Source organism: Mustelus asterias, chromosome 6, assembly GCF_964213995.1.
Source record: "Mustelus asterias chromosome 6, sMusAst1.hap1.1, whole genome shotgun sequence".
Classification (NCBI taxonomy): Eukaryota; Metazoa; Chordata; class Chondrichthyes; order Carcharhiniformes; family Triakidae; genus Mustelus; species Mustelus asterias.
The window spans coordinates 18198756-18219975 of NC_135806.1; the positions used below are offsets into that span (position 1 = coordinate 18198756).

The 21220-nt window shown below is 47.1% G+C and overlaps 1 protein-coding gene across 1 annotated transcript in view; it reads right to left on the minus strand.

Moving 5' to 3' along the window:
• Positions 1–21220, minus strand: part of gldc (glycine dehydrogenase (decarboxylating)) — a 147758-nt gene that overhangs the window by 88528 nt on the left and 38010 nt on the right. Inside the window, exons 4-5 of the mRNA XM_078214099.1 lie at positions 2537–2701; positions 103–180 (exon numbers count right to left, since the gene is read on the minus strand). Coding sequence (XP_078070225.1) covers positions 103–180; positions 2537–2701 — 243 coding nt within the window. The remainder of the gene's footprint in view (positions 1–102; positions 181–2536; positions 2702–21220) is intronic.

A 21220-nucleotide genomic window follows, 5' to 3' on the forward strand; every position in this document is an offset into this window, starting at 1 on the left:
ATTTATCACAAATATTTCACTTAATGATCAGGTCTCAATTCTTTTGGAGGAAAGGAGGAAGATAACTTGTACAAAATACACAGAATTAAAATATTTCCATACTTGGCTCTTGTCTGCACAACAGCTATTGTTTGAGGATGACAACGAGCGTCCACGTAGAACTTTCTTCGCTTGTTGTGTCTAAGGGATAAAGAAAATAATATTGTGCCAATTAATAAGCAGCCCCTTTTAATCCGATAATATTTGGGATTCTTTGTGAGTCAACACATTGCAGGCCACCAAGTAAAGTTAATTTATTAGTGTCACAAGTAAGGCTTACATTAACACTGCAATGAAGTTACTGTGAAATTCCCCCAGTCGCCACACTCTGGCGCCTGTTCGGGTCATTGCGCCTGTTCGGGTCAATGCACCTAACCAGCACATCTTTCAGGCTGTGGGAGGAAACCGGAGCACCTGGAGGGAACCCACGCAGACACAGGGAGAGAGTGCAAACTCCACACAAACAGTAACCCAAGCTGGGAATTGAACCTGGGTCCCTGGCGGTGAGGCAGCAGTGCTAACCAATGTGCAACTGTGCTGCCCCAAAAAGGTTCTGGAACCTTGCAGTAAACTGGAAACATGCGGTAAAATAGAGACTTTTAACTTCTAACGAAGGTAATTTTGAATACAAAAGCAGAGAGAGGTTATGCTTCAGTTGTACAGGGCACTGGTGAGACCACATCTAGAGTATTGTGTACAGTATTGGTCTCCTCATTTAGGAAAGATGTAAATGCATTAGAAGCAGTTCAGAGAAGATTCACCAGACTAATACCTAGTGTGTTATGAGGAATGGTTGGACTGACTAGGCTTGTATCCACTAGAGTTTAGAAGAGTAAGAGGCAACTTGATCCAAAGCCTTAGAAATCTTGAGAGGCCTTAACAGGACGGACATGGAGCGGATGGGCACCGTGGTTAGCACTGCTGCCTCACAGTGCCAGGGACCCCGGGTTCAAGTCCGGCCTCAGATCACTGTCCGTGTGAAGTTTGCACGTTCTCCGTGTGTCTGGTGGGTTTCCTCAAGGTGCTCAGGTTTCCTCCCACAGTCCAAAATGTGCAGGTTAGGTTGATTGGCCATACTAAATTGCCCCTTAGTATCAGGGAGATTAGCAGGGTAAATACTTGGGGTTACAGGGATAGGGCCTGGGTGGGATTGTTGTCAGTGCAGTTTCGATGGGCCAAATGGCTCTTTCTGCACTGTTGGATTCTATGATTCTTGTGGGGGAAACTAGCACTAGGGCCACTCAGTATAAATAAGGGGTCGCTCATCTAAAACAATAAGGAGAAATCTTTTCTCTCAGAGGTTGGGAGTCTTTGGAACTCTCTTCCTCAAGAGAATCTTTGAATATTTTTAAGGCAGAGGTAGATAGCTTCCTGATAAACAAAAGAAGTTATCAGAAGTAGGCGAGTGGCTACTATCAGATCAGCCATGATCTTACTGGCTAGTGGAGCAGACTGGAGGGGCTAAATGGCCTACCCCTGCTCCCCATTTGTATGTAATTTGCTACTTTAATCCCAGGCCAACAGAGACTAACTATAGCACTCTCAGAGTGATCCGACTAGGTTGAGGGACAACATGATAGTTAGCAGTATTAGGCCCACTTTCTATGCCTTTTAGCTTTGACAAAGGGTCATCTGGACTTGAAACGTCAGCTCTTTTCTCTCCTTACAGATGCTGCCAGACCTGCTGAGATTTTCCAGCATTTTCTCTTCTGGCTTCAGATTCCAGCAACAGCAGTAATTTGCTTTTATTAGCAATATTGGGGACCAATCCACATTCTCTCATTCCTTGTTGGTTTTCTAGCCTCTTTAAGTGTACTTGTCAAATGCCTCTTGCCTGGTCCCCCAGTTTCAACCAACCCGGTATGGTGAAACCTTATCCTCTCTCAACCTCATGACTGGTTCTCAGCTTTGGTTTGTATCTTTTACCTGCACTGGTTTAGTCCAACCTGCCATGCCCCCCTCTTCCCAAACTCTACCTTCCACTCCCTCCACAACTCTGACTCAAGCCAAGGCCTGGCTGCTCACCACAGATCAAATTTTATTACAGTGTCAGTGAGCTAAAGGGATTTAATAGTTACAGGATATCACAGCTTTCCACAAGCCAAGCTAAAATGACACTTCTCACTGACTTTCACAGGTAGCACTTCCCCTTTGGACCCACATGAATTCCGCAGATCAACTAATGTAAAACAAAATGCCAAAATAGCAGACACATGGGAACACCACCACCTAGAGGTTCCCTCCAAGCCACTCACCATCCTGATTTGGAAACATATCGCCATTCCTTCACTGTCGCCGGGTCAAAATCCTGGGATTGTGGGTGTACCGAGACCTCAGGGGACACAACAAGAAGGCTGCCTCTTACTCAAGGGCAACTAGGGATAGGCAATAAATGCTGGCCTAGCCAGCGACAAACACATCCCACGAGTGAACAAAACAAAGCTAGCGCAGTCAACGGCTTTGAGTGAGGAAAGGAAGACAAAACTAACAAGTTCACCTGTGGCATAATTGCATTGCTTCTGCAGCTGCCGTTCCCTCATCCAATAAAGAGGCATTGGCCACATCCATGCCAGTTAGGTCACACACCATTGTCTGGTAGTTGAGTAAGCTTTCCAATCGACCTTGGGAAACTTCAGGCTGATAGGGGGTGTACTGGGTAACCCTGAAACAAAGATGTAGAAAGCCCTCATTGTGGTTTTGAGATTTAAATTACTTCTCCATAGCTTTTACCATAAGTACATATATAACTAACAATAGTGTCCTAACTCACGGGTCGTCTGGGATTTGTGGGTAATTGAGGTTGCAGGAGAACCAAACCATGACAGCAATACTACAACAGAGCAAATTTAATGACATTTATTCACTTTATAAATATTGGCCGGAATTCTCCCACCTCACCTGTGCTGGGATTCTCCGGTCCCGCTGCAATGAATGGAGAGTTGGCTGAGCGCCAAATTCACCATACTCGCTGGCGGTGGTGGCGGGGTGGGCGAGACCGGAGAAATTCGGCCATTATCACACCTGATTGAGGCAGGAACATGGCGCTCAAAGAACAGTTTGAGAAAAGATCATTGCCTCAAAAGGTATTAAACTGATCCAGGGACAAACCAATACAATTAAAGGAAAATACCACAGATGCTGGAGATCTGAAATAAAAATAGTGTGAGAAAATCGCAGCAACTCCATCAGCAACTGTGGAGACAGCAAGAGATAACGGGTGAAATTTTCCCAGACAATGGCAAAGCGTCAGGTTCCGACTGAAAACCGGCGGGCTTCTCCCCTGAGAAACAGCCAGGTTTTCTCTCCAGATGTTCTGATACTTTGTCAAAAAAAGCGGCGGCGGGGCGGGGAGCAGCATGTTTAGTGCCTTCCTTCTTGAGGGACAGGGCCTAAGGATGCCAGCAAGGCTGGCTCCACCAAAGGGCACCGCGATCTCAACATTATGAAACCGGTCCCCACACAGTCATCAGGATGCCCCTCCCTCTCCCAAAGACAAAGAACAAAGAACAGTACAGCACAGGAAACAGGCCCTTCGGCTCTCCAAGCCTGTGCCGCTCCTTGGTCCAACTAGACCAATCGTTTGTATCCCTCCATTCCCAGGCTGCTCATGTGACTATCCAGGTAAGTCTTAAACGATGTCAGCGTGCCTGCCTCCACCACCCTACTTGGCAGCGCATTCCAGGCCCCCACCACCCTCTGTGTAAAAAACGTCCCTCTGATGTCTGAGTTATACTTCGCCCCTCTCAGCTTGAGCCCGTGACCCCTCGTGATCGTCACCTCCAACCTGGGAAAAAGCTTCCCACTGTTCACCCTATCTATACCCTTCATAATCTTGTATACCTCTATTAGATCTCCCCTCATTCTCCGTCTTTCCAAGGAGAACAACCCCAGTCTACCCAATCTCTCCTCATAGCTAAGACCCTCCATACCAGGCAACATCCTGGTAAACCTTCTCTGCACTCTCTCTAACGCCTCCACGTCCTTCTGGTAGTGCGGCGACCAGAACTGGACGCAGTACTCCAAATGTGGCCTAACCAGCGTTCAATACAGCTGCATCATCAGACTCCAGCTTTTATACTCTATACCCCGTCCTATAAAGGCAAGCATACCATATGCCTTCTTCACCACCTTCTCCACCTGTGTTGCCACCTTCAAGGATTTGTGGACTTGCACACCTAGGTCCCTCTGTGTTTCTATACTCCTGATGACTCTGCCATTTATTGTCTACGATCTACTATCACCTGCAACATACCTCTCCCCCATCCATTATCACTGGCAATGTATTCCCCACCTCCCCCCATCATTGCCTGCCCCCTGGTCCCATCCCTTATCTGTACCAACCTGGCACTACCCCTGGGACTGCCATGTCCCTGTACACCCGGGGGCTACATCGGCCATTGCGTCCCCGGCGTGGTCATCTTGACTGCTGCAGAGCGGTAGTGATTCCCGGCAGAGGAGGGGTTGTAGCACTCAGTAGAGCTGTACTTAAGAGCTGATGTGATCTGCTCAACCTTGCCCCCATTAGAAAAAAGCCTTTGTCACCAGATATATGGAAAGCACTTAAAGAGCAAGAGCGTGAGAAGGAGCAGGTAATCTAAACATCCGCTTCCTGCTCGGGGTAGAATTTATCCAAGTGCGATACCAGTAACCACAACCCCAACTCTTCATTCCATCTGCCCGGTTCTTTGGGTGGATGGTGGCACAGTTGTTAGCACTGCTGCCTCACAGCGCCAGTGACCTGGGTTCGATTCCAGCCTTGGGTCACTATCTGTGTGGTTTGCATATTCTTCCCGTGTCTGCGTGGGTTTCCTCCGGGTGCTCCGGTTTGTTCCCACAATCCAAAGATGTGCAGGTTAGGTGGATTGGCCATGATAAATTGATCCTTAGTGTCAGGGGTATTAGCAGGGTAAATATGTGGGATTACAGGGATAGAGCCTGGGTTGGATTGTTGTCGGTGTAGGCCCGATGGGCTGAATGGCCTCCTTCTGCACTGTAAGGATTCTATGATTCTATTCCTTCCGGTAGAGAGTGGTGTCCACTGTTTCCACACTTGTGGATTCAATTATAATGCTGCATCTAATAGCCAATGTCTCAGCTTCTACCGATCTCCACTACTGTAGTGGAAGTGAAGACTCCACTCCCAGACACAGGGCGGGATTTACTGGTCACGCTGATCCCGAGACTGGAAATTCCTACCCTAGGTCAACGGACCTTTAATTGGTCCATCAAACTGTTCATCCCACACGCCACGATTCCTATGACGGATGGAGCAGAAAAATATACACCCCCCCAGCTGTCTTTCCCATTGCGGACATTTTGGCCACTACTCAAAAAATAAAAATTACCACAAAATAAACATTCCAAAGCAAAAATCAAATCATATTGTGTGCAAAGTCAACAAATTACCCTACTTAATTCCCTAAGTGCCTTCTTGCATGTGTCTCATCTACCTTCTTGGGGTAACCAAGAAGGTGATGAGGGCAGTGCAGTTGATGTTGTCTACGTGGACTTTAGCAAGGCCTTTGACAAGGTCCCGCATGGTAGGTTGTTGCATAAAGTTGAATCTCATGGGATCCAGGGTGAGGTATCTAAATGGATACAAAATTGGCTTCTTGACAGAAGCCAGAGGGTGGTTGTAGAGGGTTGTTTTTCAAACTGGAGGCCTGTGACCAGTGGTGTGCCTCAGGGATCAGTGCGGGGTCCACTGTTATTTGTCATTTATTTTAATGATTTGGATGAGAATATAGGAGACACGGTTAGTAAGTTTGCAGATGATACCAAGATTGGTGGCATAGTGGACAGTGAAGAAAGTTATCTCTGATTGCAACAGGATCTTGATCAATTGGGCCAGTGGGCTGACAAATGGCAGATGGAGTTTAATTTAGATAAATGCGAGGTGATGCATTTTGGTAGATTGAACCAGGGCAGGACTTACTCAGTTAATGGTAGGGCGTTGGGGAGAGTTAAAGGACAAAGAGATCTAGGGGTACATGTTCATAGCTCCTTGAAAGTGGAGTCACAGGTGGACAGAGTGGTGAAGAAGGCATTCGGCATGCTTGGTTTCATTGGTCTGAACATTGAATACAGGAGTTGGGACGTCTTGTTGAAGTTGTACAAGACATTGGTAAGGCCACACATGGAATACTGTGTGCAATTCTGATCACCCTATTATAGAAAGGATATTATTAAACTAGAAAGAGTGCAGAAAAGATTTACTCGGATGCTACCGGGACTTGATGGTTTGAGTTATAAGGAGAGGCTGGAGAGACTGGGACTTTTTTCCCTGAAGTGTAGGAGGCTAAGGGGTGATCTTATAGAGATCTATAAAATAATGAGGGGCATAGATCAGCTAGATAGTCAATATCTTTTCCCAAAGGTAGGGGAGTCTAAAACTAGAGGGCATAGGTTTAAGGTGAGAGGGGAGAGATACAAAAGTATCCAGAGGGGGAGTTTTTTCACACAGAGGGTGGTGAGTGTCTGGAACAAGCTGCCAGAGGTAGTAGTAGAGGCGGGTACAATTTTGTCTTTTAAAAAGCATTTAGATAGTTACATGGGTAAGATGGGTATAGTGGGATATGGGCCAAACGCAGGCAATTGGGATTAGCTTAGGAGTTTTAAAAAAAAGGGCGGCATGGACAAGTTGGGCCGAAGGGCCTGTTTCCATGCTGTAATCCTCTATGACTCTGCTTGTCATAGTGCTTCTACACAGTTCACACTGGCGGCTGGAGGCTGGCTGGTGGAAGCTTACTGACTTTCAATAGAGGAGGCTGCAGATGGCCTCGACAGACAACCCCGCACAGCTCAAGGCCCTGAAGGCCTGGCTGCGACCTACACCATTTAGGCCTGGCTAGCAGCAGCTTGGGACGGCTGGCTGATGAGCAACAGCAAGGGCTCTGGCAGAGTGGCAGGGGTGGGAAGAGGAAAGCTGCCTTACTGAGAGGACAGCAGATGTGTGCTCCGTGGTACCACTGCCACCCCCGCCAATGCAAAACACAAAAATGCTTCAGTATTCCTCGCAATGTGTCGGAGGACAGATTGATGGACTGCTGTGACACCCCGTACAATGTAAGCCCCAGCCACGATGGCAGCAGTACCAGTCCTCAGAACCCACACGCAACCTCACCTTCCGGTGAGTTGGCACCTGCGCCATCCTTGCCCACTTTCTTGACTGCAGGCAACAATTGCCCAGTGTTTCACTACATGCATATCCTGCATGTTTGTTAACCTCCAAACCCACTAAATTATTCTGAACTGTGCTACGTATTTAAAATCACTCTCTTCCTGCCATGCCTCAATTGTCTGGCTAGATTAACAATTCTTGGATGTCTGATAGGAGAAAGGTAAAAGGGTAAAGCTGTGGTACAGGGGCGGGCAGGGTGTACTAACAGCTGCACATTTACGCCAACTGTAGCTTGTAAATCAGAAGAGCATGTGGAATGGAATGAGGTTGGACGTCATCTTGATGCTAAATTCTGACATTCCCACTCTAAACTTCTCCACCCCTCTCCGTAAGTATTAAGTTAATTTGTTATTGTCACGAGTAGGCTTACATTAACACTGCAATGAAGTAAGTTTCTGTGAAAATTTCCTAGTTGCCACACTCTGGCACCTGTTCGGGTACACTGAGGGAGAATTTAGCATGGCCAATCCACCTAACCAGCACGTCTTTTGGACTGTGGGAGGAACCCGGAGGGAACCCACGCAGACATGGGGAGAACATGCAAACTTTGCACAGAGAGTGACCCTTCCTTCACGATGCTCCTTAAGACTGACCTCTTTCGGTTGATCAAAGAGGTCAGTTTTAAGTAACATCGTGAGAGAGAGAGAGAAAAGTTTGAAATACAGCTAAACAAAAATGTGTGTTGCTACTTCTGGTCAAACCTGTGTAGCTGGGCAGAACAATCAGGTACCAGGAAAATTCCGTGGCATTTTCTAATGCATCAGAGCCAACAATGTTCTCATTTATTTCAGTGTTGCGCTCTTAAGGGATCATTACCCTCATCATCTGCACATTTCAGAAGTACATAGTTTTAAAATAGATGGAATAAAGTAGATGGAAGCATCACTGTACAGTGACAGGGATGCAGAATAAAGGTGTTGGTGACTTGTAATGTCCTGAGTGAAAACAACACTGCATTCTTCAAAATCATTGCCTTGAAGAGGCGACAGATGGGATACTTTTGTGGAATTTTACAGCCTCACTCTTCCCGAAACCGTAAATCCCACCCAAGGTCAACGGATCTTCCCATTGTCCTTCCCTCGCCCGCTCCGATTCCTGTGGCGAATGGAGCAGTGAAATTCCGGTCTTCATGCTTGGAATTCTCCAAAGCCACCGCTGATGGTAAGAATGGAAAATTTGGCGCTCAGCCAGATCTCCATTCACTGCAGCAGGACTGGAAAATCCCAGCCGTGAGCGAGGTTGGGAGAATTCCGGCATAAATAAGCCAGCAAGTGCACCTTGCACTGTAAGTGAAAAGTTTTGATCGTCCCACATATAAGTTTCTATTTTCTGCACACTGGACAGAAACTGATGAAAAATATAAGTTAAATTATTTTTGCTAATACAGTGGATTATGTTCAACGGAATAGAAATATTCTTCAGAACTAAATTTGCTGATTTAATGTTTACCCTGATCCGCAAACACAGCAATATAAACTTAAATAACAAAGGGAGAAGTGCAGTGGAAAATATAACTCCAAGTTCCATTTTTCTTCCCAGCAACCAATTTATGCAAATGTATTCCAGCAGCAAAATTTCTTTATACATTCTTTTGCAAACTTTGCTATTTACTTTAATGGTGTGACTTAAGAAGGTTACTAAGTAAGCTTGCGTTAAGAATCTCCCTCCCTCCCTCATCCGGCCCAACTATTTACTTTCTGAGCTCTGCACATAGAAATACACTGATTTACAGTCATTTGTGACCTGTCCCCATTGTAACACTGTGCTGTTAAAAAAAGACATATGATGAAGCCGTCTTGCTCTTGCAGCCACACGCAAAACAAGGCAGTGAAACAACTGACAGGAAGTTTAATCACTTGATGCTGAGTTAATGTGGACTACAACAGGTAGGAAAAAAACACTTGTCTACAAAGTTTGCCTGTATGTTAACATAGCTTGCTGCCCACACTCAGTGGTTTCACAATTTTAATTAAAAAAGGAACCCTCTTATCCCAGGATTACTTTAAATTTCTTAGGCCTCTATCTCTGACCACCTCAGATTGCAGGGTGTAATTTTGTTTAAGTTGAGAGTGAAAGACCTTGCAGTAAAACAGGCAAGCAGCTTTTAAGGGTCAGTTACGTAAAATAAATCTTCCTACGCTAGTTTGCACACAACGGGAGATTGTTCTGAAATGAGGTCAATGTGGACTTGTCCAACTACTTTCTCGCACGACAGGTCAACCCAACAGCTCTCACTTAATGGGAGGAATTTTCTTCAAACTGGATAGCTATGGTCTGTGCTGTGGTAATGGTATGCTTTAACTTGGCATTGTAGATTAGTTAGCCGAACAGGTTAAGAACTAGGACAAGGACGGACTTGTAACAAATTTGAACCTGGAGATTGCCTGGAAACTAAAAGGGAAAAAGGTAGGGTAAGGTTGCCATAGTCACAGGTAACCATAGACTGCTCTCTCCTTTGAGGGGGCTGGTGGTGATTTAATCCGAGGATCGCCATACCTCGGGCGAGGGACAAGGTTGAGAAGGCGAGGCCTTCATGAATAGCCTCAGCCTGGAAGGTAATTGAACATCGCAGTGGTGTCGCTCTGCATCACAAACAGCCATCCAACCAACCTGAGCTGGAATTTGAGATAACAGATTACAAAGAAGGAACCATAATTCTACAAGTCTTACTGCATTATGTAACTTAATTTCCGTATAGGAGGGCTATAGGTCCCTGGAATACATCTGCTAGACAGAATAGGTGACATGTGAAACTTTACCCTTAATGCAACTTCTGCAATATTTTATTTTTTAATTTTAAAAATTTATTTATTAGTCAAGCAGGCTTACATTCACACTGCAATGAAGTTATTGTGAAAATCTCCAAAGCGCCACACTCCGGCGCCTGTTCGGGTACACCAAGGGAGAATTTAGCATGGCCAATTCACCTAAGCTGCACATCTTTGGAGTGTGGGAGGAAACCGGAGCACCCGGAGGAAACCCACGCAGTAACAGGAAGAACGTGCAAACTCCACAGTGACCCAAACGGGGAATCGAACCCGGGCCCCTGGCGTTATGAGGCAGCAATGCTAACCATTGTGCCACCAAAAGTTTGCAACAAAAGTGCAGCTTATTTTAAGGGGTTATCTCTATTCACTAGAGTTGCGAAGAATGAGAGGTGATCTTATTGAAACACAAGATCCAGACGGGACTCGACATGGTGGATGCCGAAAGGAGGTTCCCACTTGTGGGGCTTCTGCACAGTAGGGATTCTATGAATGTCATCTTCATTTACTGTGATATGTTTACATTCAGTCATGAGTTGCTAATCCAGCGCATCAGCTATCTCTGCATAAGGTTAACCCCTCATCTTGAAGATTTTATCAAATCAACAACTCCAGCAGATTTATATATTGTGCAGCATGGCACAGATAGTGTCGTCATTGAATTTATTTGCCTGAATACTAAACTCATGACAAGTTTCTCTGAATTATGCAGCTGTTTCTTATTCACTCATGATCCTTTGACACAGTTGGGAGAGTTACTGGGCACTGGGTGGCATGGTGGCACAGTGATTAGCACTGCTGTCTCACAGCGCCAGTGACCCGGGTTCAATTCCCAGCTTTCGTCACTGTCCGTGTGGAGTTTACACGTTTTCCCCGTGTCTGCGTGGGTTTCCTCCAGGTGCTCTGGTTTCCTCCCACAGTCCAAAGATGAGCGGGTTAGGTGAATTGGCCACGCTAAATTGCCCCTTAGTGTCAGGGGGACTAGCTAGGGTAAATGCATGGGGTAATGGGGATAGGGCCTGAGTGGGATTGTGGTCGGTGCAGACTCGATGGGCTGAATGGACTCCCTCTGTACTGAAGGGATTCTATAATTATCTGTGTTGACTCTCTTATTGAGGTTATGGGAAGAAATCAGCAGGATCAAGAGTGAAGAGAGAAAAGTAAGCCTTTCTGGTTTGCGAACTATTCCTCTTCCAATGTTCAGGTCATTCCTAGCTCACACACCAACTGCAAGCAGACAGCTTCCCTATGTCCCCAAGTACTGTTTGAACATAGGATGGAATTCTCCCAAAATATTCTGTAAGTGTCAAAACGGCGAGAAACCAGGAGTGATCCATACTGGTCTCTCAGGGTCGCTCTGCACCGCAATCCTCCCACCCTCAGTCACTTCTTTGGAGAGTTGGGAGTTTCGCGCTGGTACTGGGGGGAGCCCGAAACACGTGGTGAGCCTGGCTTCAGAGCGCTCGGGCACCATTTCACAAGGGCACCACGATCTCTCAGTCACAGAATCATAGAACCATAGAGCGCAAAAGAGGCCCTTCAGCCCATCGAGTCCACACCGACACATTAGAAACACCTGAACTCCCACCTAATCCTATCTGCCAGCACTTGGCCCATAGCCTTGAAAGTTATGATGTGCCAAGTGCTCATCCAGGTACTTTTTAAAGGATGTGAGGCAACTTGCCTCTACCACCCTCCCAAGCAGCACATTCCAGACTGTCACCAGCCTTTGGGTGAAAAAAGTTTTCCTCACACCTCCTGTAAACCTCCTGCCCCTCACCATGAATTTATGTCCCCTTGTGACTGACCCTTCAACTAAACGAAATAGCTGCTCCTTATCCACTCTGTCCATGTCTCTCATAATCTTGTACACCTCGATCAGGTCGCCCCTCAGTCTTCACTGCTCCAACGAAAGCCCAAGCCTATCCAACCTCTCTTCATAACTTAAGTCTTCCATCCCAGGCAGCATCCTGGTGAATCTCCTCTGCACCCCCTCCAGTGCAATCACATCCTTCTGATAATGTGGCGACCAGAACTGCACATGTACTCTAGCTGTGGCCTCAACAAAGTTCTGTACAACTCCAACATGAATTCCCTGCTTTTGTAATCTATGCCTCGACTGAGAAAGGCAAGTGTCCCATATGCCTTTTTCACCACCCTACTAACATGTCCTTCCGCCTTCAGAGATCTGTGGACAAACACACCAAGCTCCCTTTGTTCCACAGAACTTCCTAGTGTCCTACCATTCATTGCGTACTTTCTTGTCAAATTACTCCTTCCAAAGTGTATCACCTCACACTTTTCAGGGTTAAATTCCATCTGCCACTTATCTGCCCATTTGACCTTTCTGTCTATATCTTCTTGTAGCCCAAGACACTCTGCCTCACTGTTAACCACCCGTCCAATCTTTGTGTCATCTGTAAACCTACTAATCCTAACCCCCACATAGTCATCAATGTCATTTATATAAATAACAAATAATAGGGAGCCCAACACAGATCCCTGTGGTACGCCACTGGACACTGGCTTCCAGTCACTAAAGCAGCTTTCTGTCATCACCCTCTGTCTCCTACAACTGAGCCAAATTTGAATCTACTTATCAAAGTATCCCTTGTGAATTTATCTTCTTTACAAGTCTCCTAAGTGGGACCTTGTCAAAGGCTTTGCTGAAATCCATATAAACTACATCGACTGCACTACTCTCATCCACACACCTGGTCACCTCCTCAAAAAATTCAATCAAATTTGTTAGGCATGATCTCCTTCTGACAAAGCCATGCTGACTATCCCTGATCAAGCTTTGCCTCTTCAAGTGGAGTTAGATGCTCTCCTTCAGATGTTTCTCTAATGGTTTTCCTACCACTGACGTGAGACTTATTGGTCTATAGTTCCCTGGTTTATCTCTACAACCCTTCTTAAATAGCGGAACCACATTAGCTGTGAACTGGGAGACACCCTCCATTCCCCTACAGACATCAGGACCACCCCCCCCCCCCCCCCCCCCCACCCCGAGATCCCGACATGCTTCCCTCCATTGAGACCCCCCTGACATACCCCCTCATTGAGATCCTGACATGCTCTCTCTGACATGCTCCTTCATCAAGACACCGACATATACCTCCATTGAGACTGCCTTCGCAATCCACCACTGCATGTACCCCCCATCAGATCCTCCTCCCCCCCCCCCCCCCCCCCCCAAATGTGAAAGGTGAAAAGATGTGCAGGTTGGGTGAATTGGCCATACTAAATTGCCGCTTAGTCCAAAGATCTGTAGGTTAGGTGGATTAGCCATGTTAAAATGTGCGGGGATATGGCGGAGGAAGGGCCAGGGAGGGATGCTCTTTCGGAGAGTCAGTGCAGACCCGATGGGCCGGGTGACCTCCTTCTGCACTGTAGGGATTCTATGATGAAGAGGATGTTGAGAGTCTTCGCGAAGTATTCAGACAGGTTGACAAATACATGGCAGATGCAATATGACATGGATAAATGTGAAGTTATCCATATTGGACGGAGAAGCAGAATGGCAGAGTACTTTTTAAATGGTGATCTATTGGGAAATGTTGACATACAAAGGGATCTCGCTGTCTTAGTACATCAATCACTGAAAGCAAATAAGCAGCTGGAAGGCAAATGTTGGCCTTCATTGCAAGAGGACTTGAGTACAGGAGCAAGGATATCTTACTGCAGCTGTCCAGGGCCTTGGTGAGACCACACCTGGTTTCATTATCCCAGAAAGGATATACCAGCCATTGAGGGAGTGCTGCGAAGGTTCAGCAGACTGATTCCTGGAATGACAGACTGTCATATGAGGGTAGATTGCATCAATAAGGCTCGTATTCACTGGAGTTCAGAAGAATGAGAAGAATGTCAAGTTCTTGCAGGCTGCACAGACTGGATGGAGAAATTTCTTCACTCAGATATGGTGAACCTGCAGAATTCTTTACGAAGGAATGCCGTGGAGGCCAAGTCACTGAATATATTTACGAAATAAATGGATTTCCAGACTCTAAAGGTATCATGTGGTATGGAGAGAACGCTGAAGTACGGCGTTGATGTAGAAGATTAGCCATGAGTATGTTGAATGGTGGAGCAGGCTCGAAGGGCCAAATGGCCATCTCCTGCTCCTATATCCTTTGCTTCTATGTTTCGATGCACAAATTCCACTCCTCTTTACGGCCTTCACAGACAGAAGGACGCACCGTCTTTCAACATTTTCAAGAGAGCAAGTTAAAAGATTTTAAAAACAAACAGAAGCATCGTAAGCTCTCGAGATGAAATATCATACTGACTAGGTCCGTCCTCAAGAGAGTGAAACTACCCTAAAACACAGTCTAGACAGTTACGACCAGCTGCAAAATGACACCCCAGCCCACCCCCACATCTTTTGACTGCAAGCGTACAATTCTCTTCCCAATAAAACGATAACATCTGTGTGACACATGCAAGTGGAGCTGATTCATGGATTCCATCTGGAGTCCAGGCAGTCCAGAGTCCGTTCCTGGAAGCTCACCAGAGCCATCCCAGGAAAAGTCAGTGATAAGCCACAAAGTGCAATCCCCACCTCGTGCTTTACGGAAAGTGATAACATCTGACCCCCCCCCCCTACAATGCCTATCATGTTCGACAGTCATTAAGCCCAGTCGCAGGACCCATTGGCAAATTACCCAGACCCAAAGATAGTACACTGTTCTCCGCTTCTATACAGATCAACACTATGCCAAAGTGTTTCAATACCAGCACGTATCTCATTCCTCTGACACACTGTACAGTGTTAAGAAACACCATTTCCTCTCCCTTAACCCCTCAACTGGCAGCAGCAAGGTGTTAAGTTGCAAACGTGCCCAAATTCATGATAAAAATGCTTTGCTAGGGAACCCACATTTGAAAAGAAAAACAAGCTTATCACTGATGCAAAACTCAGAGAATTACAGAATCCCTACAGCGCAGAAGGAGGCCATTTGGCACATCAAGTCTGCGCTGACTCTTACCCAGGCTTATCCCGTAACCCCACATATTTACCCCACTAACATAGAAACTTTGGGACACAAAGGGGCAATTTATCATGGTCAATCAATCTAACCTGCACATCTTTGGACCAATTCCTTACACATCTTTGGATCAATTCCCCACCTCCATTTTAGCATCAGTTATTATTTGATGTTCCACTAAATTTGATATCATTCCCAAAATTGTTTTTCGGCACGGTAGCACAGTGGTTAGCATTGCTGCCTCATAGCGGGTTCGATTCCCGGCTTGGGTCACTGTCTATGTGGAGTTTGCACGCTCTCCCCATGTCTGCGTGGTTTTCCTCTGGGTGCTCCAGTGTCATCCCACACTCCAAAGACGTGCAGGGCTAGACTAATTGGTCATGATAAGTTGCCACTTAGTGTCGGAGGTTAGGAGAGTAAATGCGTGGGGTTACGGGGACAGGGCCTGGGCAGGCTCGATGGGCTGAATGGCCTCTTTCTGCACTGTAGGATTCTATGATTTTATAAAAGTACTTCAACCAAAAGCACAGATGGGTGAAAGATGACAGTGCTGCTTTTGTAGAAGTCAGCAATGGGCAAAACATATTTACAGTAAGAAGTCTCACAACACCAGGTTAAAATCCAACAGGTTTATTTGGTAGCAAAAGCCACTAGCTTTCAGAGCGCTGCTCCTTCGTCAGGTAAGTGTTACCTGACGAAGGAGCAGCACTCCGAAAGCTGGTGGCTTTTGCTACCAAATAAACCTGTTGGATTTTAACCTGGTGTTGTGTGACTTCTTACTATGTTTACCCCAGTCCAATGCCGGCATCTCCACATCAAAACATATTTAACCAGAGTTGAAGATCAGCAGCGAAGGGATGGCATTTGCCACTGGCTTTGAAGAAATCAGTTCATGATGATCTAGTAGGCTCTGCCGTGGCACCATTTTCCCTGTTAATAGATCAGTTTCATTCTGGTCTCATCTATAGGTATCCACAAGCTGTGAGTCACCAAGCAGGCCGAGCAGCCAATGGGAGAATTCGTGCACAACAATGCAAAAGCAAAGTAACATTATCATCATTTGCTTCTTTAATAATTTTAGTAAGTAGTCTCACAACACCAGGTTAAAATCCAACAGATTTATTTGGTAGCACGAGTTTTCGGAGCGCTACCCCTTCATCAGGTGAGTGGAGAGTCGGATTCACAATCAGGGCATATATAGACACAGACTCAATTACAAGATAATGGTTGGAATGCGAGTCTTAATAGGTAATCAAGTCTTTACAGATGCAGACAATGTGAGTGGAGAGAGGGTTAAGCACAGGTTAAAGAGATGTGTATTGTCTCCAGCCGGGACAGTTAGTGAGATTTTCCAAGCCCAGGCAAGTCATGGGGGTTACAGATAGTGTGACATAAACCCAAGATCCTGGTTGAGGCCATCCTCATGTGTGCGGAACTTGGCTATCAGTTTCTGCTCAGCGATTCTGCATTGTCTTGTTTCTTGAAGGCCACCTTGGGGAACGTTTTCTCCAAGATCAGAGGTTGAATGGCCTTGACTGTTGAAGTGTTCCCCGACAGGAAGGGAATACTCCTGCCTGGTGATTGTTGAGTGGTGTCCATTCATCCGTTGTCATAGCGTCTGCAGGCCTCGGGACATCCTTTCCTGCAGCGTATCAGGTAGACAATGTTGGCCGAGTCGCAAGAGTGTGTACCGTGTACCTGGTGGATGGTGTTCTCATGTGAGATGATGGCATCCATGTCGATGACCCGGCACGTCTTGCAGAGGTTGCTGTGGCAGGGTTGTGGTGGCGTGATCACTATTCTCCTGAAGGCTGGGTTGTTTGCTGCGTACAATGGTCTGTTTAAGGTTGCGTGGTTGTTTGAAGGCAAATAGTGGAGGTGTGGGGATGACATTGGCGAGATGTTCGTCTCCATCGATGATGTGTTGAAGGCTCCGGAGAAGATGCCATAGCTTCTCTGCTCCGGGGCAGTACTGGATGACGATGGGTACTCTGTCCACCGTGTCCTGTGTTTGTCTTCTGAGGAGGTCGGTGCGGTTTTTCGCTGTGGCACGTCGATCGATGAGTCGAGCGCCATATCCTGTTCTTACGAGGGCGTCTTTCAGCATCTGTGGGTATCTGTTGCGATCCTCCTCGTCTGAGCAGATCCTGTGTAAGAAGTTTAACAACACCAGGTTAAAGTCCAACAGGTTTATTTGGTAGCAAAAGCTTTTGGTAGCTTTTGGTAGCTTTTGCTACCAAATAAACCTGTTGGACTTTAACCTGGTGTTGTTAAACTTCTTACTGTGTTTACCCCAGTCCAACACCGGCATCTCCACATCAGATCCTGTGTAGACAGAGGGCTTATCCATAGGGGATGGCTTCTTTAACGTGTTTAGGTGGAAGCTGGAGAAGTGGAGCATCGTGAGGTTATCCGTGGGCTTGCGGTACAGTGAAGTGCTGAGGTGACTGTCCTTGGTGGAGATGCGTGTCCAAGAATGCAACCGATTCCGGAGAGTAGTCCATGGTGAGTCTGATGGTGGGATGGAACTTGTTGACGTCATCATATAGTTGTTTCAGTGATTGTTCACCATGGGTCCAAAGGAAGAAAATGTCATCAATGTATCTACTGTATAACGTCGGTTCAAGGTCCTGTGCGGTAAAGAAGTCTTGTTTGAACCTGTGCATGAAGATGTTGACATATTGAGGTGCAAATTTGGTCCCCATGGCCCTTCCATGTGTCTGGATGAAGAACTGGTTGTTGAAGGTGAAGATATTGTGGTCTAGGATGAAGCAGATGAGTTGTAGAATTGCGTCTGGAGATTGGCAGTTGTCGGCGTTGAGTACTGAGGCAGTTGCAGCAATGCCGTCGTCGTGGGGGATGCTGATGTAGAGTGCCGAGACATCCATTGTGACGAGGAGTGCTCCTGGTTCAACGGCTCCATGGGTGCTGAGTTTCTGTAAGAAGTCCGTAGTGTCGTGACAGAAGCTGGGGGTTCTTTGTACGTTGAGTTTCAGGATGCCCTCAACATAGCCGGAGAGGTTCTCGCACAGGGTCCCATTGCCTGATACAAGGGGACGGCCAGGTGTGTTGGCCTTGTGTATCTTCAGGAGGCAGTAGAGATCTCCAACGTGAGGAGTACGTGGGATGAGAGCATGGAGGGTGCTCTGAAGGTCCGGATCAAAGGTCTTGATCAGTCTGTTGAGTTGATGGCTGTGTTCTTTGGTCGGATCTGCGGGTAACTGTCTGGAGTGTTCCTCGTTGTTCAGTTGTCGGTACACTTCTTTGCAGTAATCCGTTCTGTTCAGTATGACAGTGGCACGTCCTTTGTCTGCTGGTTTGATGACAATGTTGTGGTTGGTCTTGAGAGCGCAGATGGTGTTGCGTTGTGCTTGGGTGACGTTTGAGGCTGCCTTGCGAGTGCGGCTGATGAATTTGGCATTGACGCACCTCCTGACGGCTTGGGCATTCATGTCGAGTCGAGGGCAGCGGCCTTCCGGAGGAGTCCAATTCGATTCTTTTCTCTTCGGTTGCTGCACCGCGGATCTCTCTGTCGGCTGTTCCAGTTCATTGGCTGTCTCACTGGGTTCACTGTTGGCCTCTTAAAGTTTGTGGAAGAACTCCCAGAGTCTCATTCGCCTGATGAATTCCTCTGTGTCTGCTGCGAGACTGATGGGGTCCATTTTGGTGGTGGGGCAAAAATTGAGCCCTCGGCTGAGAACTTCGATTTCATCTGTTTGAAGGGTGTAGTCCGTCTAGTTGACAATGGACTCCCCTGCAGTGGTACTGTTTTCTACTGTGGTACCGGGGGAGGCTTGGTTGCTGCTGGTGGTGATGCCAAGTTTCTCAAGTTTCCTGGTCTTGGTGTGCATGTAGATGGCGTAGTTCCTTTGTCTCTCTGCTTGGCAGTGTTTTGCAGCTTGTCTGCATCCTGAGCGCAAGTTGAGAATATGGCCTCTATCTTGGTTTCCAGGTTGCGGTGTCTGCCTTAGAGCTGGTGTATGAGGTGGGTGAGGAGTGTGAGAGAGGTGTGACGGCAAAGTCTCTCAATGTAGTCTGTGTTATAGGTTGACCTAATGAGCAGGATCGCAACAGACACCTACAGTCGCTAAAAGACGCCCTCGTAAGAACAGGATATGGCGCTCGCCACAGCAAAAAACCACACCGACCTCCTCAGAAGACAAACACGGGACACGGCAGACAGAGTACCCTTCGTCGTCCAATACTTCCCCGCAGCGGAGAAGCTACGACATTTTCTCCGGAGGCTTCAACATGTCATCGATGAAGATGAACATCTCACCAAAGCCATCCCCACACCTCCACTGCTTGCTTTCAAACAACCGCACAACCTCAAACAGACCATTGTACGCAGCAAACTACCCAGCCTTCAGGAGAACAGTGACCATGACACCACACAACCCTGGCACAGCAACCTCTGCAAGACGTGCCGGATCATCGACATGGATGCCATCATCTCCCGTGAGAACACCATCCACCAGGTACACGGTACATACTCTTGCGACTCGGCCAACGTTGCCTAGCTGATATGCTGCAGGAAAGGATGTCCTGAGGTATGGTACATTGGAGAGACCATGCAGACGCTACGACAACGGATGAATGAACACCGCTCGACAATCACCAGGCAAGAGTGTTCTCTTCCTGTCAAGAAACAATTCAGCAGTCAAGGGCATTCAGCCTCTGATCTTCGGGTAAACGTTCTCCAAGGCAGCCTTCACGACAGATGACAATGCAGAATCGCTGAGCCGAAACTGATAGCCAAGTTCCGCACATATGAGGACGGCCTCAACCGGGATCTTGGGTTCATGTCACACTATCTGTAACCCCCATGACTTGCCTGGGCTTGCAAAATCTCACTAACTGTCCTGGCTGGAGACAATACACATCTCTTTAACCTGTGCTTAACCCTCTCTCCACTCGCACTCTCTGTACCTTTAAGACTTGAAAACCTGTTAAGACTCGCATTCCAACCATTATCTTGTAATTGAGTTTGTGTCTATATATACCCTGATTGTGAAACAAATCCTGCACTCACCTGATGAAGGAGCGGCGATTTCAAGGCAGGATGGCAAGGGATGGGCTTGAGTCGGGGCCACCACCTCACAACCCTCACCCTCCACCATATCTAACCACACCCCCCCCCCGCCCCCCCCCACATAGTCCGTAGGGAAGCTGGCATCACAGGCAGCAGTTGCTATCGGCTTTCCACAGTAATTGTGCTGAACACTGTTTTTGCCAAACATCAGGCAGTATTTTTGCCATCTAGTTCAGGAACTAAGCCCGCACAACAAAGACAAGCACAGACGGTGAAGGTCAGGTGCAATCTGCCCATGGTCCCTGCAATTTGGTTGTCAGGGATACAACAACAATTTATATTATATAGCAACTTTAATGCGCTAACTTCACAGGAGCATTATAGAACTAAACATGACCGAGACACAGAAGCAACTTGGCCAATAGGGAGTGTCTGAAAGAACAAGAACAACTTGGTAAGCCGGAGAGGGAATTCCAACGCTAATGGGCCCAGGTATCCGAAAGCATAGCCACCAATGGTGGAGCACTCACAATCAGTGATGCTCAAGTGACTAGAATTATAGCAGAACAGATATCCTGTGGGGTTGTGGGGTTGGTGGTGGTGGGGGGTGGGGGGGGGGGTGGTGCTGCAAAGTAATGGGGGAATCTGAAAATAGGACTGTGAATTTTAATTTTAGGATGTTGCTTGACTGGGATCCAATGTCGGTCAGTGAGAGCGATTGAGGAACTGGTCTTGTGATAAGCGGGCGGCACGGTAGCACAGTGGTTAGCACTGCTGCTTCACAGCTCCAGGGACCTGGGTTCGATTCCCGGCTTGGGTTACTGTCTGTGTGGAGTTTGCACATTCTCCTCGTGTCTGCGTGGGTTTCCTCCGGGTGCTCTGGTTTCCTCCCACAGTCCAAAGATGTGCGGGTTAGGTTGATTGGCCATGCTAAAATTGCCCCTTAGTGTCCTGGGATGCGTAGATTAGAGGGATTAGTGGGTAAATATGTAGGGATATGGGGGTAGGGCCTGGGTGGGATTGTGGTCGGTGCAGACTCGATGGGCCGAATGGCCTCTTTCTGTACTGTAGGGTTTCTATGGTTTCTAAGACATTGGGGTCACAGAGTATTGGATAACCTCAAGAAGTTAGAATGCGAGAGGTTGGAACAGTCAAGTTTAGAGCTCACAACTGCATGAATGAGGCTTTCAGCAGCAGCCGAAATGAGATGGACAAT